At 40.8% G+C, this 26,410-nt stretch overlaps 1 protein-coding gene across 4 annotated transcripts in view; it reads left to right on the top strand.

The window, feature by feature from the left end:
- The window catches only part of LOC119892250 (ral guanine nucleotide dissociation stimulator-like), a 63,834-nt gene that overhangs the window by 1,535 nt on the left and 35,889 nt on the right, over positions 1-26,410 (top strand). For 2 of the 4 annotated variants that reach the window (XM_038704431.1, XM_038704429.1), the window contains exon 1: positions 19,389-19,627. The exons of 1 other annotated variant lie outside the window; for it this stretch is intronic. In XM_038704431.1, coding sequence (XP_038560359.1) covers positions 19,526-19,627 — 102 coding nt within the window. In that variant the 5' untranslated portion in view covers positions 19,389-19,525. Of the gene's footprint in view, positions 1-11,380; positions 11,642-19,388; positions 19,628-26,410 lie in introns of those variants that run through there. One more of the 4 variants, XM_038704430.1, reaches the window with a different exon arrangement.

Here is a 26,410-nt window from a genome sequence, read left to right as displayed (position 1 = left end):
TCATTTATCAAGTAAGAATTCCAAATAATGGCTGGTTTTCACTCTTTGGGATCTTGTGATCTTGTGATCTTGTGATGACAATTGTCATCACTTTTGTTGCCTAAATGACTTATTGATAATGGAAATACTTGTTAGTTAAAACCCTAAAATAATTATAAAAAACAACATAGTATATTCAGTAACTAAACAGTGAACAAATAAAATAAATTACTATCGTCCAAAAAGGCTGTGATAGAGTGCTGAAACCCATAGTCCATTAATGGATTGACAGAGAATTAATCAAGAGTTTGTACAGTTTGTATAGTGTTCTGCTTTTCTATCTCATATCATTACAAACTTTAACCTTATAACACTTGTATAGACTAAATAAGCCATTAAGAGACAACACTTGGGGCTCTGGGAACTTGCAAAGAGCGCATGTACTTATTTTCCAACTTTTTAAAAATCAAACAATGTATTGATTAATGGAAAAAATAACTGATAAAAATATGGTGTCATTTTGTAAAAATGAACACAGTGGTATATGTCATGCCCTCTTGCGTTCAGACGCATTAGCTTCAGTGTTATTCTGAGCTGCAGACCGGAAGCCCTCGAGGAAACATCCTTCAGTAAGTGAAGCTCATGACCTCCTCTGTCGAAGAACTGTCGGGGTGGGGTTTCTTCCTCATGTTTACTCCCATGGCCGCATCAGTGACCATAAGCAAAAGCTGACACATCAATAATACATCACCGCTTCAGAGATGTGAGGTGTTTCTTCTCAGGACGAGGAGCAGAGGAGACACTGGTGGACTGTTGAGAGATTCTCGATGGTGTTGTCCCCTTGGAAAGGCTTAGTCAATTAATCCATTAGTCACTCAGCACGGAAATAATCATTTTCTATTAATTGTCGTATATTGACTGATTGTTTCTTTGTGGAGTCACAGTCCAAAGTCAAGCAGGTCAAGTGAACTGGCAAATCAGAAGGTTTGTGTGTCTGTATGTGTGCTGGAAGGACTCTGAACATTGCCCAGTGCATGTTGGAAAAATACACTGCTCAAAAAAATAAAGGAAACACTAAAATAACACATCCTAGATCTGAATGTATGAAATAATCTCATTAAATACTCCTTTCTTTGCATAGTTTAATGTGCTGACAACAAAATCACACAAAATTATCAATGGAAATCAAATTTATCAACCCATGGAGGTCTGGATTTGGAGTCACACTCAAAATCAAAGTGGAAAACCACACTACAGGCCGATCCAACTTTGATGTAATGTCCTTAAAACAAGTCAAAATGAGGCTCAGTAGTGTGTGTGGCCTCCATGTGCCTGTATGACCTCCCTACAACGCCTGGGCGTGCTCCTGATGAGGTGGCGGATGGTCTCATGAGGGATCTCCTCCCAGACCTGGACTAAAGCATCCGCCAATTCCTGGACAGTCTGTGGTGCAACGTGGCGTTGGTGGATGGAGCGAGACATGATGTCCCAGATGTGCTCAATTGGATTCAGGTCTGGGAAACGGGCGGGCCAGTCCATAGCATCAATACCTTCCTCTTGCAGGAACTGCTGACACACTCCAGCCACATGAGGTCTAGCATTGTGTTGCATTAGGAGGAACCCAGGGCCAACCGCACCAGCATATGGTCTCACAAGGGGTCTGAGGATCTCATCTCGGTACCTAATGGCAGTCAGGCTACCTCTGGCGAGCACATGGAGGGCTGTGCGGCCCCCCAAAGAAATGCAACCCCACACCATTACTGACCCACCGCCAAACCGGTCATGCTGGAGGATGTTGCAGGCAGCAGAACGTTCTCCACGGCGTCTCCAGACTCTGTCACGTCTGTCACATGTGCTCAGTGTGAACCTGTGAAGAGCACAGGGCGCCAGTGGCGAATTTACCAATCTTGGTGTTCTCTGGCAAATGCCAAACGTCCTGCGCGGTGTTGGGCTGTAAGCACAACCCCCACCTGCGGACGTCGGGCCCTCATACCACCCTCATGGAGTCTGTTTCTGACCGGTTGAGCAGACACATGCACATTTGTGGCCTGCTGGAGGTCATTTTGCAGGGCTCTGGCAGTGCTCCTCCTGCTCCTCCTCGCACAAAGGTGGAGGTAGCGGTTCTGCTGCTGGGTTGTTGCCCTCCTACGGCCTCCTCCACGTTTCCTGATGTTTTTTTATTTTATTTATTTAACCTTTATTTTACCAGGAAAGAAATCCATTGAGATTTTTTATCTCTTTTACAAGGATGTCCTGGATGTACTGGCCTGTCTCCGGGTAGTGCCTCGATGCTCTGGACACTACGCTGACAGACACAGCAAACCTTCTTGCCACAGCTCGCATTGATGTGCCATCCTGGATGAGCTGCACTACCTGAGCCACTTGTGTGGGTTGTAGACTCTGTCTCATGCTACCACTAGAGTGAAAGCACCGCCAGCATTCAAAAGTGACCAAAACATCAGCCAGGAAGCATAGGAACTGAGAAGTGGTCTGTGGTCACCACCTGCAGAACCACTCCTTTATTGGGGGTGTCTTGCTAATTGCCTATAATTTCCACCTGTTGTCTATTCCATTTGCACAACAGCATGTGAAATTGATTGTCAATCAGTGTTGCTTCCTAAGTGGACAGTTTGATTTCACAGGAGTTTGATTGACTTGGAGTTACATTGTGTTGTTTAAGTGTTCCCTTTATTTTTTTGAGCAGTGTACAAAAACATAGCTGGTTGTGATTATTGGTTGAATGCTTTGAGTTATTAACGGCATCATGTGAGTTTAGGAAATTCAGTTCAAAACTTTATTACAAACTCAAGGTCCAAATCTTACCCAAATCTTAACAAATTGTAAGGAGCTGCTATAATCCAGCACTACTTGGGCTTAAAACCACAAGGTCATCTGCATACAAAATATGGTTAACTATAGCATGAGTCAACAAGAGAAAGTCATTTAGGTTAATTTCCACTCAAAACAACCATGGCTGACCAGTTTGATGAAGCTCTAGTTGAACTTGTCCGTATGCATCGGTTTACACTTATACTGTGGTCATATAAACACTCTTGCTGGAGCTAATCGCTTCCATTCTAGTCAATGCTTGTGAGTCCACTAGACACGACCGCAGCGCGCCCAGACGCGGCTCTCCGCTCTGCAGTGAAAAGTTAGCCGGTCTATTTTTGACAGAAGCCGTGTCAAGCAGCACAGAGCAAATCGAACCGGGCAGGAAGTCAGACACAGAGCGGGAAAGAGACTCTGGTCAATTTTCAAAATAAAACACCCTGTGGAGACTCCTGATTGTAAAAGAACAATAAACACATAGTAGAAGCACAAATTAATAACAAGTCAATAATGTGGGGCAGGCTACACGCTCTGCTGCTGAAACGCTTCTGAGACGCTTCCAGTGGACATTGACGCCGGGCTGAGGACGGATCAAAACTGTGGTGCAGCAGTAACGTGCCGTAGCCGGAGTTAGTGGACTTTCGGAGTAATTAGCTCTATATCACCCCCTTCAGGACTGAGGTTTGTTTGTTCGGCCGGGGCACACTGAGTGTTTTCACCGAGGGTCAGTTTTTTGTGCCAGCTGGGTCATGCATTGTCATTTGTGTTTGCGTACTTGCCTGGACCAGATTTGGCGTCTAAAGGTCAATTTAGACTATTTAGTTGAATCTACACTGTAACCTACGCGTAGCATATCCTACACCTGATGTGCACCTCCCTAAAAATGTAACTACACATCACAGCAACACAGATGGCAAGAAGTGTTATTGGTCGACTTGGTAGCATCGCATTTCCTCCTACACATTTCAGGCTTGACCTTCTGCCTCAACCTGTTCAAGGGTCACCATACTATCTCTTCCTATGCCTTTTCTCGTTTCTGCGTTTTAGTAATTTCTCTAAAAGTAACTGCTGTTCAACATCGATCAGCTCCAACTCCAACATGATCAGTTTCAGTCGCCATTTTTTGTAGTAGCCTACACCAATGAAGAAGAAGAAATTCAACACAGTGGAACATAGACACCCCGCCGCCAACTAGTGTTTTGGCGGTGTTATTGCAGAGCGACTCAGACACCACCGCACACGTATAAATATTCACAACGGCGTGTAGCTGACTTGGCGCAGGTCTAAATTGGCCTTAAAGTATGACAGGTATTTGTCATACTTTTACAAAGTTATGGACTAGTTTGTTGTGTGTATGTTTGTGAGTTATGGGCAGTTCAATCAAAGAGAGATTTTTACTTGTTCATCACTGAAATTGTTTTATTGAATTAATTTTTACATGCCTGTATAATTAAACGTAGCCTAGTTGGGCTAGAAGGTATGATTGGAATCAGTATTACGATATTAATGTGGCTATTTTTCCACTGTAAATTCAAACAAAATCTTTTTATTTATTTATCTATTTAATTTTTACTTTGTTAAAATTTGAGAAAAATAATTTGTGTATGAGAACAATATTTCTTTCTTCCCTCTTATCCTACTAATAATCTGGTAACCTCTCATATTTATCCTGTGACTTCTTCAAGGGGTTCTCAAACTACTGTTACAGATTACTATATAGGTCATATATAGATGATTTGTGGCCTTACTCTAAGCAACATATATTTATCAAAATATGCCATATGGTGGGGTAAATTCACAAACAGAGCTGATGATGTTATCGAGACCCTGATGATTCACCCTGTTTGCTGAAATGAGTGTTGGCATGGTGACTTTACGTCAACAGGAAATAAAAGAATCAAGAGAAAAATACAAACTGTAAGTGTGGACGTGTGCTCCATCCGGAGAAATTATTATTATTTTCTTCTCTTGTCGGTTTGGTGAAAAATGTCACAGAGCTGTCAGGTTGAAACATGAAATATTTAAGCTAAAGCGCAGTTTGAATACAAACCGTTAAATGTGTTTCTTGTTAATTAACATTGATGAATACTGCAGGTTTTATTCCAACACAACTCATCAAGTAGACATGATGAATCAGTGTCAGAGGTCACCGCTCACCTTTCTCTGTGAGGCGAGCAGGATGTGAGGCTTCCCACTGCCTCCGTTTGAAGGGTCTTATTTGACCCTCAACACACGCACACACGCATCACACACACACACACACGCGGCAACTCTCAAACACTTTGCCTGGATTTTAGTGTAAACAACATTTTGTTATTCTTTTTTTCTCCCCTCCATGTAAATCCTGCTTCCCCTCGCTGGTATTATTGATGTTTATCCTCTGTTGAAACATTTATTTGCCTTTTCTCCCACTATTGTAGGAATTGTAGATAAAGCTCTAAGCCTTTCTGTTGCTGCCATGGCACTCCATTTTCTGCACGGCGTTCCAGAAACCACTCTGTTCTTAAAGCTTGACTTCACTCCAAGCATATCTGACTTCTTTGTCTGATGGAATGTGACAAGAATCAGACATTTTTCTCCAGTTTTTAGTCCCGGGGGTTTCCTCCTCCCCCCCCCCTTTTTTTTAACAAGCATTAGTTATGTCTGTGTAGGAAGGGCCTGTCCTTGAAACCTCTTGTATCTCTTGCATTTTTGTGCTATGGAGACGTGTATGAACAGTGTTGCAAAAAGCCGTGGCGGTGTAACATTCGGACTTGTTGCTGAGTGTTTCTGAGCATTTCACTGTCAGAGTATTTTGCTGTGCTTGTTCCTTTCCCGTCAGCTGTTTGCTCAGCCAGCGAACAGCTCCAGTTTGTTTTTTAGATCTGCTCTTTAAAGATGACTGTCCACGTTTGTAATATCCAAGTGACCAGATGAGATTTGTGTGTGTAGACACTGTAATCATTTGCAGGCGTGTTCATGCTGACTGAGGGCAAGTTTTCCATTCACAGTGTCTACAGGCCAGAAACATGAAGTCTGGCTGGTATTTCTTCCTGTTCAGGATGAAAACAGGCTTTTGACAGAAGAGGCTTGAAATCGCTTCAAACTGTCCATACTCTCTGCTGTGACACATGAGGTGTGAAAAAAAACAACTTGATGTTGTGAATATTCAAGATCAGGTTAAAGTCTCATCTGAAAATACTGGAGCCCATTTTCTGAATAGACTTGAAGAAAATGTCTCCTACTTGGAGTACAGTTTTTGCGAAAAAATCCTGTCAGGATCAGGCAATACTGAATGTAAAATGAAATGTTGGTATTGGGACTGACATCAGTAATTATCGTGTATATTTAGCAAAACAATATCTATACATTATACCTGTTTAAACATGACAGTGACTGGACAATCTCCATTGGTTATTTTTTACTTTCTGGGCATTTCTAGAAACATTTGAAGGAAGCAGATTTCACCATTTTCGTTTTCACAAAAACTTTCTTTTCTTGGTTTTGTGACTTGCAGCATGTGACTGGAAATAATTCAAGGTTCTTCCTGCTGCAGAAAGCCATCTAACAACAAAAATGTTACAGCAAAGCAAATGTTACATGGTTTTTACATTGTATTTGAGCTCCTCTCCCTCAGAGACTGCACTCGGAAACAGAGCTGTGTTTAGTAATAAGACATGAAAAGGTGTTAATAACTCATTAACACAGAATCTGTCAGTTACAAACAACACTCAGCTTTAAACTCAACATTATCATTAGGGTTAGGATTAAACATTAAAGCATTAATACATTCGTCATCAGGAAATTATGGCATCGACCCTTTACCTCCTTACTAAAACTATAACGGCATTATAATGCCAATTTCAATACTGCAAAACATATTGAACACCTAGGGATGAAAACCTTATTAAAGCTGAAGTGATCAGTCAATTAATCGATTAGTTGATGATCAGAAAATTCATCTTTTTGATTGTGAGAATGTTTGTTTACTTAATTTTTAAAGCAAAAATGGTAAAAACTCTCTGGGTGCAGCCTCTCAAATACAAGTATATGGTGGTGTTCTTAGATTTCTATGATATTAAACTGAGTGTCTTTGAGTTTTAACTATTGGATGGTCATAACAAACAATTTGATGTGTGTGAACTTTGACTTTAGAAAAGTGTAAAGGACATTTTGGACAATTTTATAAAATTGGAGACTTGGGATGTATTTCAGTTTTGGATGGGCCAAAATAATTTTGGCTGCGCCTTTTAATTACAGAAGTTGATACTGTTTGCCTTCCTTTGGCGCTTTCCAACTCTCTGTAAAACATAAGTGACTGAAATCATGCTGTGGAAGGCGACTAACGTGTCTTGTTGTTTATGAATGTTTTTCTAGAACTTGCTGTTCTACATTGTGTGTTATTTCCAGTAAAGAAACTCCAAAATATCACAATATAAAACATGTGTTTTCTTTTTTATACTTTATTTATTGCTTTTAAAGTAAGACGTGCACAAAACAGCAAGCAAAAACCATAAACACACTAAGCATAAACAATCCTCCCCCAGCAGACCCACCCCTTTTAAGGCTTGAAAAGAAAAAAGAAGAGTGTTTTCTGTTTAAAAAGTAAAAACGTAGGAAGAAAGCAAGTACTCACCCACCTTTTACTTAAGTGTTTAGGTACAGGTACGTGGTTTGTTTACATTACGTAACAGATTCAGTGAGGACAGAGATCGTCTGATGTTAGGACAGGGTTTGATAGTGACATCATTCTGAACCGGTGATAAAAACATATGCACAGCACACTGTGAGAAAAACAACCCAAATCCTTTAATTACAGGTGATTATAATTATTTACAATTCACATAGACACACTATTTTATAATATAATAATATAATTATAATATATATTATATATATAAAATATGTCATAAACAACATATAAAGAATTCAGGCTCGGGCTAACAAATCGTATACCAAACTCTGAGCACCCAGCTACTCGCTCCCCTACCACTACCACACGCACGCACGCACGCACGCAATAACCGAAACCCCAAATTTAAGCTGATTATATGTCCAGTCATTAAGTATGGGACAGTTGTACAAGTGGGCAGGCCCAGGCCCGTTAGGCCCACCTACAATGCTTCTCCACCAAAGCAGCTTTACAATAGAACAAAAGTAACCAGCTGTGATGACAAACACAAGATAAAATCTGAACTCAGCAAACACAGAGATGTACGGTTCAACAGATTCTAGACATACTGTGTGCTGAATTTGTTTGATTCCCTGTATGTACTGCATCCAGAGCCTTGTCTTAAATGTTACGACAAGTTTTACATCCAGACTTCTTATTATAGTCACCTACGATGTTGTTGATCTTATTCTCCTGTTGCGTGTCGTCCTGAAAGGTTTTGCGGACTGTAGCGTCACCTGCCCTCTAACACCTCATCATCGTCTCAAAGCAGCATTTACCCAGACAAGATGACACTGCACACTGAGTGCAGATGATGAACTAACCTCTTGTGTACCTGCACCGCCCGTCCTGTCTTTGTCCGAGTCTACAGGAAGCGAGCCTGCAGGTTACAGACTGGCTTCCTGTCCTGGCTTGGTATCTGTAGAGGAGGAAGGGAGGAGGAGGGGTTGGTCTAATATAGCCCTATGAAGAGCTGGCTTTGCCTCCCTGTTTCCATGACAACGGCTCTCCTACAGTATTCAGCCGTGGGACGGCCTCTGCATCTATAAGCAGTTCCCAGTGGTGTTTCAGGCCCTCTTGCTCTTTTCCTTCAGCTGCGCTCTCTTCTTCTCCTTCTTCTTCTACTGTCTCTTTGTTTTTAAAAGCAACAGCACTTCGTCTTCACTCGCTGCTGTACTCGACATCGAACATCATTTGCATCTGAATCAGGCCTGAATTCTGCCTTTGATTCCCGTGTAAATTCCCCAACACTTGGAGCCAGAGCACACTTAAAATATTTAGACTGTCCTGCGAATATGCAAATATTAGCGGAAGAAAGAAAAGCTTTAAAATGTGGAATGAGTGAGCATGATGCTGTTATGCTCATTTAGCATTGTGTTATTATTTTGCAATATATTTCCCCAAAGTTTTCACAGTTAATAATTACATAGCGTGGTTGCTGACATTAGCACATTTGCACGATGATTAAACAAAAGCAAAGTGGTCAAAGCGCCTTTGACATGACTTGTGTGATAGGGGAAAAAAACCTCAGAGGCTTTCAAAAACAAATACAGATATGTTTTCACAGCTCTGAGGCAGTTGTTTTCAGGTCAAAGCAAACATACTTCCTTTCTATCAGTGTATCAGCCATTTGGGGTAAAAGCCGCGTGACCTACATACGACGAAGTTGACTAGAAATATTTTTGAGAGTTTACAGGAGGATTTTTAAGCCTTCGGGTTCAGGCTGAAAAGATGATGAAGAAAGATAATCAAAATGTCAAAATCCAGTCCAGTTTGAGGGAAAGATGTTTCTGATGCAGTCTGATTCTGCTGCTGTGGGGAACCACTCATCTACATACAGCAGACTGAACATCTAATGCAGACTGAGAGTATTCAGTTTGTTGTGAAGTTAAATGTTTAGTTTCTTTTCAAATGCAGCCAGAACCCTCAGTGTAGTGTGATGTGGTTAGTTTCCACACAGCAGAAGTGCTGCAGTGTGTTTACTGAGGTGCAAAGAAATGCTCGTAGTTGAGCACCTGGATATTCAAACCAAACTTTGCAAATTAAGTCTCAGGACATGCTTTTTTATAATAGGTAGGCGACAAGTGGCTGCAAAACAAGCAGCGTTGGTCACACACTTGCCTGCGACTTCGCACTTTCTAGACGGCTAGCGATAATTTGAGAACAGCCCAAGGTGACGTCTTCACGTCTTGCTTTGTTTTTGTCTCCAAAAATGAAAGAGATTCAGTTGACTATCACTTATGACAAAGAACAGCCTCAAATCCTAACGTCTGAGAAGGTGGAAACAGTGAAATGTTTTTTGCATTTTAATGAAACAATTATTAAAATGTTGATTTAATGTCTAAAATAGTTGTCAACTGTCGATCGAGTAATCGATTAATTGACTAATCGGTGCAGGTCTAGTTGTGTACACACATAGCAAGATTCGGTGCAAACTAGCCTGATTCATAATATGTTATTATGAAATGTCTTTTTGTTTGTTTAGAGATACAAGCAAAACAGGTCATTGGACCCTAGGACTGTCTTATCTGCTGTCAGATTAGACAGAGCTGTCAAACATAGGACAGCTGACAGAAGAACACAGATGATCAGATAGATTCCCATGAACATCACTCATACGTGTGACCTCTGTACTTTTAAAGTGATAATCTGGGAGACTTTCATGTTTATCAGGGGTGCTTAGTGACTCATCTTGAAAGCTTTAGTATTTACTGCTGAAAAACACCTGAAGCTGAAAAAAAAGTTGGTTGTTTTGACGCAATTTCTTTATATGACATTTGGGTTATTGACCTCAAATATGGTTATTTTGACCAGGGTTAGACACAACAAGCTCAGGATTTAGCATTGTACAAAACAATGTGTGTGTGACATTCAAAACTGCAAAGGAAACGCATATTTTTTTATTTTTACTGGCACCGCATTGTGTTACTTGGCACGTGGAGTGAAATGTTCAGCAAGTGCATCAACTGCATGCTCGTGCACTTTCATGTGCATCCTCACGTACAACTAATAGGGCATGAGAAACAATTTGGGATCCACTCATCAAAATATTGCTCCACAGGGTACCTTTGAACAGGCTGTATTCCCAGTAAACTAACGCATTCGCCAAGATGTGGCTTAGGGGTGCCACCTTACAAACCTAACAATGTTTCATCATCAGAAATCCCGCTGTTTGATTGACAAGTGTTCTTTGAGTCTGTGACAGGTGAAGCACACAGCCGTGACTTTCTAAACAGCATCAGTGATTTAATAACGCTCCGTAGAGCAGCTAGAACGGCTGCTTTCATCCCAACAGATATTCAAAAAAGAAAACAATTTTCAGAAGTGGGCTGGTATCCCGCCAGAACGTCTGGTTTCACATTTACCAGCAACATTAATGAGAGGGGGAGGCTGATTCATACATCAGCCTCAGAAGCAGTCACCCTGCTTCATCTTTAATGGGCTCGCACAGACAGTCTGGCACTACAGGAGCAAAACAGAGCCGGTCCTTCTCTCTTGATTAAATCGCTGCAGCATAATGAAGCAGAAGAGAGTCAGACGGCACCTCAGAACCCCTCTGTGTACCTGCTGCATTTCATTTGGCAAGGTTTTTTTTTTTCTTCTGGCAGACGCATTCAGCTATGTGGCAAGTCTGAACACTTCAGCCTGAACGTTACAGAGGAGAGAGAATGCAAACACACTGCGGTCTTGGTATAACAGCTGAGCGTTGCTGAGCTGTTGGGCAATACCTCCAGAAGACGGAAAGACGAGAGCAGCTGCGGACAGTTAAGGCTTTCCCTGCTGAGGGAGGGAGGGAGCGAGGAGGAGGGGAGGAAAGACGAGAAGAGGAAGGGGGGGGGGAGCGAGGAGAGTACAGGGTTGTTGGTGGCTGGGAAGAAGAAAAGGAGGTGGAGGGGTTCCTCTTTTTTTCCCTGAGACGGATCTCTTGCAGTCTTCGGCGAGAGGCAGAGCAAGTGAGCAGCCAGCTCGGGGAGTTCCTTCTTCATTTATTCCCCTCATTTTATTTTTATTTTTTTAATAATTTAATTTTTGGTGGTGTACATTTGTTTTGCGAGCGGCGAGTGCGCGGTGCGTACAGTGTGCAGCATGGAAGCCAAGTCCCTGTTCAGCCTGCACAGAGCCCTCGCTCAGCCTGTCAAGATGTGCATGTTCGATTTCCCCGTCACCATCCTGGACGACCTGGTGAGCTCCGACATCACGCAGACTGCTGGCTGTGTGCATGTGTGTACATGTTCATGTGTCTGTGTGACACAGGTTATGCATGTGCTACATTATATGTTTATGTGTGTGTGGGTACGCATATATTAAATTGTAATTGCATATGTGTGTGCAAATGTGTGTATATGCCCATATCTAACTCTGAAAGTGTTTGTGTGTAGGTGTCTGTGCACTCATGAGTGACATGCCGTATGCTGCTGAGTACATTTAAGTATTTATTGTGTGTGTGTGTGTGTGTACTTGTCCTGTGCCGCAATGTGAGCCTGTTGGTAGGTCTTAATAAATGTGCGTGTTTTGGTGTGTACATGTCAGTGTAAATGTAAATGAAGACTGTATGAGTGTTTGCATGCGAGTCATTAATGTATTTGTGTGTGGTTTACAGTGTAAACCTCAGATCCAGAGTAGAGAAGTTGATTCTGCTGCACTTTTGTACCTGGTTTGTTTTGTTTCACACCTCGGATCAATTAACAGCCAGTTAGGGCTTGTAAACAAAAGTCACATGACTCACTAGAAGCATAATGAGTTGGAAGTTTGTCAGCCCACCAGGTTAAAGGTTTTCACCGCAGCTGTAATCTTTTGTTGTTGTGTTTCCTTCTCTGCTGTTCACCAGGTAACTTCTCACCTCATCTTCACTCTCAGTTTGCCCTCAGGTGATTGTGTTTGCCTGGATTTGCTTCTGGCTATCCAATACTAAAATCTGTCACCTTGACAGTTCAGTGTGAGGTTGTTTGCTTCACTTGGAATTTTTTGGGGTCAGCTGTATATATTTGTGTGTGTGTGTGTGTGTGTGTGTGTGTGTGTGCGCCACTACCACCAAGCCCTGCACAACCAGGCAACCATCCCCCTAAAGAGGAAGCTGATATTTTTTGACATGTTTGGTCATGTCTGTAATAATCCCATGGCACCTAACCAGTGTGTTCCTGTGTAAGATTGTTCCTGACAGACAGATCATCTGCTGTTGTGGGGGGCATTTGATTGACATTGTTTTTGATCAAAGCCCTTTTTTATTGTGCACAGCCTGATATTAAACCTAGAGGGTCGGAGGCTCTTTTTCTGAGACAGTACTTCCCCACTGAGTAGTTTTGCTTTTGTCATCAATTTAAATGACATTGGTTTATAGGTTTTGGACTAAAATGGAGCTCCAGTCTCCAGGATTTCGCAGGGGCTTTTTAGTTACTGTTGCGTAATAAAATGACTGATTATGCAGCAGCTTTTCCTAAAAAATTGTGAAGAAAGTTGCAACGTTTGAAACTTCATAGGTAGATGTGATTTTTTTTAACTTTAGAATTATAGTTAAATCAACAGTCCCTCCAGGATTTCCTTGCCCTAACCATGCATATAAACCAGCATACCGTATGACCATATTTTGGATGACCATATTTTCCGGGAAATGGCAATGATTGCAAGTTACACTGAATTCACGGGGACTTGTTGAAATTGTGCTAGTAATTGCGATCGTGACATAGCGAAATTCTGGAGGTTCCGCTTATTTTAGATTTCTGTGGTGATTTTTATAGCTCTTTATTTAGTGTTTAAATAAAGAAAAATGGCAGCGTTTCCCATAAAAATATATCTGTTATCAGTGCTAATAAAAATGCACTTTATGGCTTAAAGTATGTGGACACCGTTGTGCACAAACGATATACTTAGATCTGGTTTCTCGTATTCTGGAGGCCCCTGGCGGGAAATCTTAAGGCACCAGCATACAATGATTTGTTAGATAAGATAATGAGTTTTCCTCCAGCTCTGCGTCAACAGTTTGTTTGTCTCTTTCCTGTTTCAACATGACAATACCCCCATGAACAAAGCCAGGACCATGAAGAAATGTTTTTTCCAGTTTGATATGGAAGAACTTGACTGGCCTGCACAGAGCCCTTACCTCAACCCCATCTCCAACATGTTTTATTTAATTCATAAATACACATATGTATGATCACTGTTGGGGTGAGCATGGGAACTAAGAATTTCATTGACGACGACTGCTTCACTGTAATTGTTGTGCAATAAAAAAAACTAAACTTTAACTTGATCCAACACCTTTTGGATGAACTGAAGCAGAGACTGTAAGCCAGAACTGATCACCCAACACCAGTGTTGGATCTCACTGATGCTCTTGGGGCTGAATGGGAGCAAAACTCTGCAGCCAGGATCCTATATTATAGCAGCAGGTTAATGTCTGCAGTTCCTTTTCAAAAGAACTGATTGAATTGATTGTCAGTTGACTCCACAAAGAATCTCCACTTGTGGAAATACTGAGCATGTACTTGATGCAGAATTTAAACCTGCTGCAGAGCCATGAAAACCTTGATACAAGAGCCAGAATAACATCCTGTTGTTTCTGGTCTGGGTATTAACTTGATTAGCTTGTTGTACATGACCCTGAGCAGTTGTTTTCACCACATCTGTAGAGCACCTGAGGTTATATTGTTGCATGTAATGTACAATAATATTTAATTAGTTGTGATACTCTGCTGTGCTGTCAGCTGTTGCTTTTCTCTTTCTCACACCCTGTCAGTGTCTCTCAGCTACAGCACCTTCACCTGATCTGTTTTTTGTGGCCTGAATTCTTCTCTGGGGTCAAATGAAGTCCCACTCTGCTCCCTGCTGTCAGTCTGTTGTTGTTTTATGGTCCTGCTGGGTGAAATAAAATCATGGCATGTAGTCTTAAAGATTTGTTTTATGTTAAAGGGAAACCACAAGGTTGTGAAAACACTTGTATAAAGTTTTCTGTGGCTCTGGAGAAACTTTGTCAAGTTTGAGAAAATTACAGCTGATGAATTCATAGTAATGTCATCCGGGTTAGGGTTAGACACAGTACAACCAGGGTTTTGAACCCAAATGCAGAACACCCGCCAGAGCAAGTTCCGTTTTATGGTGTTTATTAATAATAAAACAAAAGGGTAAACAAGCTTACGAGAGTGGAGGAGGGTAAGGGTCAAAAACAGGTGGGCAGTCCAACACAAGACAAACAAATCGAGAAAGGAGCTGGCAATAGTCAAAGTCCAAAAGAAGTCCAGGAAATCAGGCAACATGTCCAAAAACACAAAGCAATAGAGTTAGGGCTGGGACGCTTGACATGAAAACAAACTACGGACTAACAAGGGGAACACACATACTTAAATACACAAGTGAGGTGAGGATAGCGAGGGACAGGTGGAACTAAGGGTGGGGCACTCAGTTACACAGACAGGAAAACTGATCCCCCAGGAAGTGTGCCATACGTTGATGCCAATATGACATAGTGGGCAAACCGTAGTCCTGATAATTTAAAACCCCAAAGTCAAACTTTTTCAGCTTCATGCACCAGTAAGCAGCTCTCATTGGAATGAACGGAGCCCCGCCTCCAACGATTTCTTTATGCATCCATTGAGAAAACATACAAAGACAGGAAGTGAAGTTAACAAAAACACAAAAGGAAAGGTGCTTTCAAAATAAAACAGGACATAACAAAAAAGGTAACCGGTGGATGAAGCTACAGGCGTGTTTCCATCCTCCTGTTCAAAAAAAGCTGATTTTCTAGAAATTTTGTTAAAATATGCGTTACATTTGGATGGAAACCTGGGTACTTAGGTCAGTGGACTAGAAATTAAATTTAGCAAATACGTTTTGATGGAAATGTAATGCCAACCGAATATGTTTTCTATTAACAAAATGAGGACATGTTTATAATTAACGTATCTGGCAGGTCGCAATACTGACGATGTATTTTACTAGGTTTTTTTTTACCAGAATATCTGATCTAACAAAAAAAATATCCCCTTACACTGACTAGAGCATTATTTTTATGGTTATGTTTAGGCACTCGCAGCTCCTGGTTAAGGTTAAGGAAAGATCACGGCCTTGGTTTAAAAATGGAACAAGTCTACAGTGCATGAGGCATGATGTACTAAGTAACATTTAACCAAAACCATAACCTTTCCCGAACTTTCACCAAAGTGCCGAACTCTAACCACAGATGGGACTCACACTGCTTCAGAGCTGTACATAAATTCAGCTCTTTATTCACTTGAAAATGTTGCTTGTGAAGATAATCCAGCCAACTATTACCTTAACATAACTGAATTAAACAAAGTAGTACTATCTAAAGGTCATTTCTACAAGAGAGGGTTGCCAGGAATTGTAAATGTGTAATTTGTCCTGTCCGACCAGATGCAACAAATATGTTAATCAGTTAATTTGTACATTCCCGCCCTGAGTTGTATAATTAGCCAAAAATAATGAAAATGACCAGGGTGGGTTTACTATGGTTGCGCAGAGCCTTCCAATTGCTATAACTTCTAGGTGAAGTACAATGTCAAACTAAATTTGAAAACTTTCAAATAATATTTCTAAAAGGGTTAAATGCCTCAGTTAAAGTCTTGAATGTTGCATAACTCACTGTATTTATATTATTTATATCAAAATAATTAGGTTATTGTTAGTTCTGTTCTGTTATTTCCTTTATGATGTTGCGCGGGTTTCCTGAGTTCACATTATTATTCAGCCTGTGGTAACTGAGTTGTGTTAATTAAAATTTTAAAATATATTTTTTAAGTTCATCATCAGCCCCAATAGTTTATGCCGCCGTTCTGAGAGATTTGTGTTATATTTACCGTGAGTAAGCTTGTCAGCTTTCTCTCCAGTTTGCCACGAAGAAAGGTTTATGAAGCTGGTCAAAACAAGAAGATAGAGAGAGCAGAAATCTGATTACTTGTAAACAGCCAGTGATGGTAAGAAGTTTAGCAGCAGCCAATTGTTCTCAGCAGCCAAGTGATCAAGCTGTCAAACTGTCAGTCGGCTCTAAAGGAAATGAATGGATGTCTGCAGACTTGTTGATAATATTCCTTGTGAGCACTCACTTAAGTGTTGATTCTCCGAGGAAGTATTTTGTCAGTTTTCAGCAAATGATGAGCATCCTTAAGTGGAGTATAGAGTTTGTTGTAGAAACTAATGATCAACTCTTAAATCTGACTAAAGGAGCAGCCATATTTACATTTGTTGCACAATCACACTCCTGCCTAGTGTTTAGGTTTGTTGTTGTTTTTAACAGTATGCAGATTTTCTTCCTCAGGCAGTAAGTGTACTGTTAGACCCTCAGTCTTAGCTCCCACTTGGTCCCTAAAGCCCCCACAAATGAACTGATACTGATCTGGGTCAGGAAAAGGTTCAGCGAACAGGCAGGCGGTCAGAATAGACAACCAAGTCCAATGGGGCTTAAGGAGGCAGGCAAAAGTCAGAAAAGGGCAAGCAAGGGTCAAAAAACAAGGCAGGCAGGATAACTAGACAGAGGGCTGGAAAGCTACAGCTTGGTTAGCACAATAGACAGTTTAGCAGGGAACAATGGCTCAAGGGCGGGTATGTATACAGTGGGATTTGGGAACATGTGTGCGGGTGGATGTGGAGGTGATGTGAGCAACAGGCAGATTCATGAAAAAGGTTACTTTTACTATGTGTAGCTTCATTATTTTTTCGTTTCCCTCTGTTATTGTTGTTGTTGTTGTTTCTTTGACTTGCATGTCACAACTGGCCGCGCTCACAGGAAGCTGGTTTACGCCCTGAAATTGCTCAACTTCATTAAAGGAAAACACGTCAGTGTGTTTTCAGGTGTTGGGGAGTACTGCTGCATGTGTGGAAAAGGTCTTATAAAGCCTTTTATCTCTCCAGAGGGACCTGTGTGAAGTCTGATTAAATGACTGAAATTAAAATTTGGTTGATTGCAATTTTGCAATATTATATAAGCACAGTGCTCAATCTGTGAAGAAAAGATGGAAGGAGAGGCTTTAGATCTGAACACAGCGTAACAGACAAACAGAAATCTGCAACAGACCTTGTTCGTTTATCATTTTCATGTACAAGAAGTTGCATATTGCAGCTTCAATGTAGACTAATTTAGTTTTTATGTTCAAGCCAATAAGTCTTAACTGTTGTCATTACCTGATTGCTTCATGTTATCTATCAGTGTTGGAAAGAAACTAAATACATTTACTTAAGTATTGTGCTTAAGGAAAATGTTGCTTGTACTTTACTTGAATGTTTCCATTTTCTGCTTCTTCATATGTACTACCACTACATTACGTTACCACTATGAGTATAATGATGTGCATTTTACTTCTCTGCATTTATTTGACAGCTACAGTTACTTGTTACTTTTCATGTTTTGATTTTATATAAAAAACACATGATAAAATACATGATTGAACTAAACCATGTCCCATTCAGATGTCTGTGAGTTATCAGTTGCTCCAAAGAGACCCTCTAAACTTAGCAAAAAAAGCCTTTAAATACATGTTTGAGCCCGAAAGTGGAAACATTTTAAAGTAAATAAAACTTTACATACTTGGTTGTTAAGTTAGCTTTGTGTTGTGACAGTAGAGGCAGCAATGTAAATGCCTGAAAGCACAGATGCATCCATTCATTAGTGCAGGTCAGGTAAGAAGCCCGTGGTGCTGACAGAAATAGCTCACTTCAAAAAGACACAACTTAAAGAAACAACAAACACACACTGACGTCAAGTGAATCAAATGAATGTCATGGATCAATCAATAAAAAATAATACTGTCAGGGAATAATGTTTCCTAAGTACCGTTTTCAAAACAAATGGGAGAGGTGGATTTCTTTCTCTCTGAGCCTTGGTGACGGTTGTCAGGTTGCCTCAGAGCGGAGCTGCTCTCCCAGTGATCTCCCAGTTGGCTGCAGTTGGCATGAGAACGCATTTTTAAATGCCAGGACCTCGGAGGAGCACCCGAATGGCTCTGCTGGCTGAAATAATGGCAGGGAATAAATCCAGAGGCTGTTAGAGGAGGCAGCTCAGGCCGGTGCTGCTTCACTGGGTGTGAATGGGAAGACTCTTCTTGTCTCTGTCTCTGGGAAACACTCTCATGCAGGGTTTTTTTTCCAGTTCAGCAGAAACAGGGCGCTTGTAAATGTAAAAATAAAATCTCTCCTTGGATACTTGAAAGTCCAATCTCACTGATCCTTGATGGTCACGTTGTTTGTTATTTTAAGTTGTTCTTCAGGTAAACCAGTTTTCCCTCCACCTGCCTTGTGTTTTCTTTATTTACTATATTTCCCAGAATGCATTTTTGCATTCACACACACACACACACACACACACACACACACCACCACACCACACCCATATCTCACATATGACATATAAACTAATATCAGTATTCTCACTCAAATAGTACTCAATTGTTTATTGTTGCTGTTTCTGTTTCTGTGCAGATAAATGTGATGGTGCTTGGAATACGTCTGTCAGTGTTGCTGCAGCCAATCCTTAAAAACACAGACAAGAAATGTTATGTTTTTTTAAGCTGACTCAGAACGTGAATAATTGCAACTCACATGTCAGTGTCAGTATTCAACCAGCTGAATGCGACAAGGCTGTTTATGCTTCCGATAATGGCTGATTACCTGTCAAAGTTGTTAGAGCAAACACTGACGTTATGTATGTTAGAATTCGGCCTGTGGATCGAGGTTATTCCCTCCTGTAGTTAATGAGGGAAGTCCCTTTGAAATTGCTTCATCTTTAGCTTTCATTTTCTGTTAGACGGTGTGAAAGTCTGAACATCCCAGTCTTGCAGTGTTGTTGTTGTGGAGGTTTGACACTGAGGTTTCACTTCACCTTTCGCAGACATAAACAGACCTGCTGAGCTTCTGGAAACCCATTTACCATTTTTTCCAGCAAAAGTTAATTTTTTCTGGTGTTGTTTCTTCTTGTTGACACAGCTGGTAAAGTAAATATGCATGAGCAGAGCGTAGGCAGGGGGTTCGGCCAATCTGTGACGAGGGGAGTGGGAGCTCTGGAGGGTCATTGATGGGTTTTTGGATCGTGAGGTTTCTGGCCTGGTTCTGAGGGAAGTCGTGATGTGGTGCAGCAGCCCATGGACCTGTGGACTGCTGGTCAGGACAGGTGTCTTCTGGGATCGCAAGGATCATTACCGGACAGTCAGGAAAGCAGGCAGACAGGTTGGATTTCTGGATGTTTTCTTTTCTTTTCAGGCCTACAGATGAATCTTTCACCTAATGAGACTGTGTCAGAACAAAAGGTCATTCTGCTCTTACTAGTGATCCGGGCCACAGTCGGCTTGTATTGATTGGTAAATCATGTTAGGACGCACTTTACAGGCAAAGTAATGATACCATTTATCTGCTAATAAAAATCTGCAATTCTAAATGTTAATTTCAAATTAGGTGCTTTTAATTTGACTGGTTGATGAGATGATCAGACAGGATTAAGATTATTTCCCTTCAAAGAAATTTAGTTGGTGAATAAATCAGAAGCAGAGATTCAGTTTCTTTGCTCCTTAAAATTATTGGCATCTTACCTTTTAGCTTTCAGATTTAGCACTACAGTATTGTGTAAGTATACTGTCATGGATTTTATTTTTTTTAGCTCATTGGCTAATCTTCTAAGAGTCCACATTAATTTTAACATTTTAGCATACAATAATAACTTATAATTTAACATAAACATGCTTACATACAGCCACACATATAACCGTCATAGTGGGTGTATAGTGCTCCGACCTTTTGTCCAAATATGATCACATCTGGTTCCAGAAAATCAACATGGCTTCCAAATGGTAGTCCAAAACCCAGCGGGTGACGTAACGGTGGAAGGGTCCACTTCTTTTATGCAGTCTATCTGTGGAAGTCATCGTGATTAATAAGCCAATATTATGCTTTGAGTGCAGTGACGATAAATTATTTAGTCCAACTCAGTAAATCTAATTTATGGTAGAAACTGTGAATTCAAAACGGTACAGTGTGTTGGTCAAATCTGGTTGATGTTTGATCTGTTCATTGAGCTCAGTGTCGAGACCAAAACCAATCAGCTTTGACACCACACTGTTCAAATGCTGTGTAATTTTAATGGTCAGCATTCAGAGACATGAAAGATTTGTATTTAAAGACTTGTCTTTAAAACTGCTCTGATGTTAGGTTAACAATTTCTGCCGACTTCGATTAACTAGTAAAATTGTTCCAACACAAAAACATCACAAAGAGGAGCACACATTCAGGTTGAATTGAGAGAAAAATCTGACTCCTGCATCACAATGCGACGCGTCTGCAATGGAAATAGATTTGAAACAATAGATGCTTCCCTGATGATAATCTGATCCCATTAAGCGTCATTATAGTCTTGTGTCTTCACAGCGACATGAAACAGCACAGAGGCTTGACCTCAACTGTCTCCTCCTGTTAGGAGCTGTCAAACTGAGACAACAGGAAGGGCACGAAGCCAACCTTTTCCCTGCCAACGTCATTCTCACTCTGGCCATTGGAGTCTACAAATCAGCAGCCACATGAAAAACTTAACAAGTCTAATAGATTTTTAAAATAGAAGTCAATCCCCTGGTGATGTTTCTGGCATTGTTAGACTCGCTGTTGGCATCTCAGATATGTGAGATGCCATCCAATCACAGATCTTCAGATAGGAGGGGATCAAGTCAGCCTGAGGTCTTGTTTAAAGAGCTCTGAGGCAAATTTGCGATTTTGGGCTATATAGGAAAAACTGATAAATCATTTAAATGTGTTGTTTGCATCTCCATCCTCCCACTCAGTCGGTCAGGTTCTGTCGATCATCTTGATGAGCTGTCATCTGGTGAAGGTAACTGGCATTCGTACGGCCTTCACAGGTATAAGAAGGAGCAGAGAGAAAATGTAGGAAGTTTAGCGTGCTTCACTTTTTGTTTCTTTTCTAACCCTTGCTTTCTTGCATGTTTGATGTTGCTGTTACATAACTAATGACCCACATAAAGGCTGCAGCTTTTTTTGGTTACACTTTAACCCCTCTTGATATTATTTAAGCTGTATATAAATATATAAATAATTTAGGTATAACCAGATTTATAAGAGTTTATTAATGTGCAGTATTTTCAACTAACTTCTCCTTTCAAGACACGTGTTACAACTGTATTTTACCATATTGTCATTTATTCTGTTTATTTACCGAAGTCCAGTTAAGGAAGCTTTACTTTAAACGAATAAAAATAAAAAAGCCTTATATATGTTTACATTGACATTATAGTTTGTTATAAACCTTTTATAAATGTTCATATACCGCATATTCTTTCTAAAGGGGGGTTAACATTTGTCTAAAAAATTACATGATACTGACATCAGCCCATTACACATTCACAGAACTGAAAGTGATGAAATGAAACTCTTAAGCAATTTGAAGATGTTACCAGAAACGGTTAGGTAAATGACATATCGGGAGCAGGGGGCTGCTTTGTTGGGGGCGTGTTGCTGAAGTTGCCAATGAGACAGGAGGTATGATAAGTCCAGCTGAAGTGACAGATGAATGCATTTAAAGGCTTATCAGACACCAAAACACTGCACAACGGTTTATAATACTCACAGGCAGGACGTAAACAGTAGAAATACAAAGTAATCAACCAGGAATGTGCGCTTGCATACTTGATTGGTAATGCAGCACCTAGCCAGATGACATCATGTTGCATTGAACCAAATTTGAGCCAGGTTTAAATTTTTTGCTTGCTTTAAGTTGTGCTTGCGTGACCGCCCCTGAGTTGTGCTGCACGGTCCTGACTCAAACCGGCAGCCTCGTTTATGGGAGTCGGATGCGCTAGCGAGGAGGCTAAAACCCATGGGCCCTAGTATTGGTCGCTAGTGCGTCTGTTAAGGCGTCGGGAAGTGAGGTTTACTCACTGCACAGCCATAGCTGGCTACCGTAAAACTTTCACCCACACTGCGTTGACAGACTGGCTCAGTTCAAAAGACGGCTGCGGTTTGTCACGTATCAAGTTGGTGTAAACTTGGCTCTTCTTCCAAAATAATCAGGTAATGCAGCTTTAATGCAGCCTTAAAGCTGCATTAAAGCTGCATTACCTGATTATTTTGGAAGAAGAGCTCCACAACATGCTGAATAACACAAGTTCTGTAATTTTATCACCAAACGAAGTTGTCGGGGTGAATGGCATGATCATCCCATTGAAGTGGTGTTTGTGTCCACCCAATGAATGGACGTCCAATCCAGCTCCTGAGGGATAGTGTTGTAGTCAAGACCGCACCAAACCGAGACCAAGTCAAGACCAAGACCAGGATTTATTGAGACCGAGACAAGACCTAGACTTTTAGGGGCTGAGACCAAGTCGAGACCAATACCGAGGGAGGGCGAGACTGAGACAAGACCAAGACCAGTTCCCCACATTACATGTAAAACACACAGTAAAATGTGAAACGTGATCATAGGTACTTCTCAAATTGATCAGAAAGATCCAGATTCCCATAAAAACGCCCACATGCAAACACTAAGAGGTGAAATCAACAATCAGCATCTTTATTCAATGCTCCTTTTCCATGCTTACCATCGCGGGGAGGGGTGACAGTTGTTAACAGGAACAACACATTTTTAATTAGGGTTATTGGCTGCATTTGAAGCAATACGTTTTACATCCAATCAAAGTCAGGATGTTAACAAATAAATCAGACAATGCAAAAGCAGTTTACTGATATTCCCAAAGTTATGGTCTTGACTGGTCTGGAAATACAAATGAGTACAAATGCGGTCGAGTCCAAGACAAGACCAAGACCATCAATATGTGGTCTTAAGACAGTTCTCAAGACCAAGACTGGTCTTGAGTACTACAACACTACTGAGGGAAATAACTCTTTAGCTCTTTAGCTGCTAAATGCTCCTCTATGTTCACCAGCTAGTTGCTAACTGTGTCCGTCTGTTGTTTGATGCTCGGCAGGTAGTGTACAGTGGGTTAGTCAGAGCTTTTCTGATGGAAGTAGCTTCCTACTGCTGCTGGAAACGCGGCGAAACCAAAACAAGGAGCTAAAAGAAGCTAAAGAAGAGCTGCAGAGTTGGTTTTGGTTCTCTGTGGATTTGTCACTATGAGCGTTCCCTTTCGCATTAGAGGTTATCATTTCTATTGTTAATATGAAATAAGATTCCTTCACATCTGAAGGTTTACATCCTGGATGCGTCCAAAAAAACCTCACAGAAGATCAAAGTCTGAGCACAGAGGATCTCCGTCAAACAAAATCCTGCTTCTTAGTTATTTTTCTGTGACTTCTTCAAAAGGATCTTCATGAGCAGGCTTATATACTGTTTTTTTGCAGTTGCGCAACTGTACTTTGTCCATGTCTGGCGCTCTCATTGGCTTTTATTTGCTACAGATTTATTGTTTGTGGAGCACTGGGGAACATTGTGCGCCTGGCAACAGCCCAGTACAACCACAGGCCTCCAGTGCTGCCCAGTGAGCCTCCAATGTGAGTGAAGTGCCTTGCTAAATGGTATTCTGAAATGCGCAACAACTTTCTGCATTCTTTGGCGTCATCTGGAACAAAATGTCTTCCTGATGTCACGGCTCTGATTTAAATTTTAACCTCTTCATGATGGAAATGTTTTGCTGGACATTGTTCAACCCGGCCTGCTCAAACTCTTGCTGGGTGTGGTCTTTAATTATGCTGCTTCGTATCTATTTGTGTATGCATCTGAGTAAAGGCTTGTGGGTTTTTTTTTATGTGTGTGTGAGAGAGTAAGAAAGTAAGGGGGAGGGTGCTGTTAGCATCACTGTCCTCAGGGAGCAGTAAAACATGTCAGAGCATCAGCCAGAGCCACAGCAGCAGCACAACAATGTCCTCTGGTATTGATTTCCAGCAGATGGAAGCAGAGCTTTAGTTAAATCATAACAGACCCAGAACATACGTGTTTTTCTGGAGGACTGATACTAGCGCTGATATTTTTATACTGAAGCTTCTGCTAACTGCTGATATGTTCAGTGACTTTAGATTATGTGAATTTTAAGCACCCAAAATGCAAAAATGGTTAAAAAAATCCTCTGAAACAGGATTTAAATCAGGACTAGGCTGCTCAAAAACTTTTAGCAGTTAAAAACAGTTTTAAACTTAATGCCAATTTCTCTTTCCCTCTGATCTACCTCATATTCAGCTGCTCCTCATGTTCAGTCATAGCTCTTGAGGTTGTATTCCTGGACAACAGCAGCTTTTTTCCTTGCAGATGAGACAGGAAGCTGCCACCACCACATCAACAGCAACAAAAACTGTCTTTGCTCCAGGTCAGCCTTTCTTTCAGGTTTACACATGCAATATATCTGATTGCAGTTGAACTTATCTTACGTGTTGATGTTGACAAGCTGCTCTTAGCTGCAGTGGTTTTTACTATGAAGGCAGCTCTGAGGCAGAATAAAAACATACTTTTTAATTTTTTTTCATGAAAATGATCAGATGTAAAATCATATAATATTTGCACAAAAGCTGTTGGTAACTTAAGTACGAGGCCAGTATCAGTCCTTCACCGCCTTTTCCCTCTCTCTCTTGCTCTTTCAAACACACACACACAGTCTTCGCTCCTCCAACAGCTGCAGATTTGCGAGTTATGAAGCGCAGCAGCCCGGTGATGACGAAGGCCGGTGAGGTCAGACATGTTTGTTGTTCAGCCTCAGCTGGTGCAGCAGATGTTTGTTTGTTTTTTTAGTAAACTTGCTCAATCACTTTCACACCTGTTCTTCCTGTCAGTGTGGAAAGGCCAGTGTGGATTATATTGTCCTCCTCCAAAAACCTATATGGAAATGTATAATCTGTAATATCCAAACTGTGTTGTGTAATTTGCTTTGTTGGCATAGCTTCTTGTTTAATACTGAAGGCTGAATTAATCTGAGTTAGTAATCATTTTAAAAGCTTGGCAGGCATCTTATTAAGATGATGGATATCTCTGTGTGTGGCATGAGACAGTTGTTACTCATATTGGCCAGTAGGAGGCAGTGTTAGATGTCAAATTGACTGAGGCTCCTACTGTGAGAAGGCTTCAGACGACCTTGTCTTGTGGAGTAATTGAGGTTTAATGCAGTGCAGAACAGGGATTTTTCAGGACTTTGAGGAGTTGTGCTTTCTGGCAGAGAAAATAATGGGACAGAAGCTTAGTTTTCTTTTGCAGGGAAACATAATTGTGTTTTGCTGGTGTTCGTTGTTCACAGAGAGAGTTTTTCTTATGGATTTGAACTTGTCATTGACTTGTGTTTTGCTGACAGTGGCAATATAAGTGCTCAAATTTAGCTAAAATGACAAACATGTGTTTATTCCAGCTTTTCAAATACGAGGCTTTGCTGCTTTGCTCTGTTTTGTGTCATTGTAGTTTTTTAATTTTAGACTGTGAGTTGATCAAAACAAGATGTATGGGGCTCCGGGAACTTGTTATGGGTATTTTTCATAATTTTCTGGCATGTTATAGACAAACAATTAATGAGTAAATCAAGAAAATAACAGACAGATGAATCTATAATTAAGTTAATCATTAGTAGCCCTATTCAGATCCTTTATTTCAGTAAAAGTATTAATTTCACAATGTCAAAGTAGGCCTACTCTGCTGTATATAGGCCCTATTTACCCCTAAAATGTAGTGGAGTTTAATCAGGTATATAGTAACCTAGCTTAAAATAAAAATAATCAAGTAAAGTACAAGTACCCGCTGTTGGTTCAGTGTAAATGCGTGTTTTCAGCAGACAGCAGTGACAGTAAACTGAACATCGGTGGGTTTTCTTTTCCCACAGCAGCCTGCTGCCATAGTGAAAGCAGAAACAACACTGCCATCATTTCCCGAAGCCATGACGTAAGGGTGGGGGAGTTTAACGGTGCCTTCAGGGACACCAAAAATAAATGAATGAATAAAAACTCAAAAGAAATTCAATAAATTTAACTGATTTTTTTATATTAAACCAAACACAGAAAGGATGAATAGGCTATAACATTTTACTG

Source organism: Micropterus salmoides, unplaced genomic scaffold (assembly GCF_014851395.1).
Source record: "Micropterus salmoides isolate LMB-PRFRI ecotype aquatic unplaced genomic scaffold, ASM1485139v1 Ms_hic_scaffold_7, whole genome shotgun sequence".
Lineage (NCBI taxonomy): Eukaryota > Metazoa > Chordata > Actinopteri > Centrarchiformes > Centrarchidae > Micropterus > Micropterus salmoides.
Note: the sequence above shows the minus strand (reverse complement) of the source record. Positions and strands in the feature narration are given on the sequence as shown.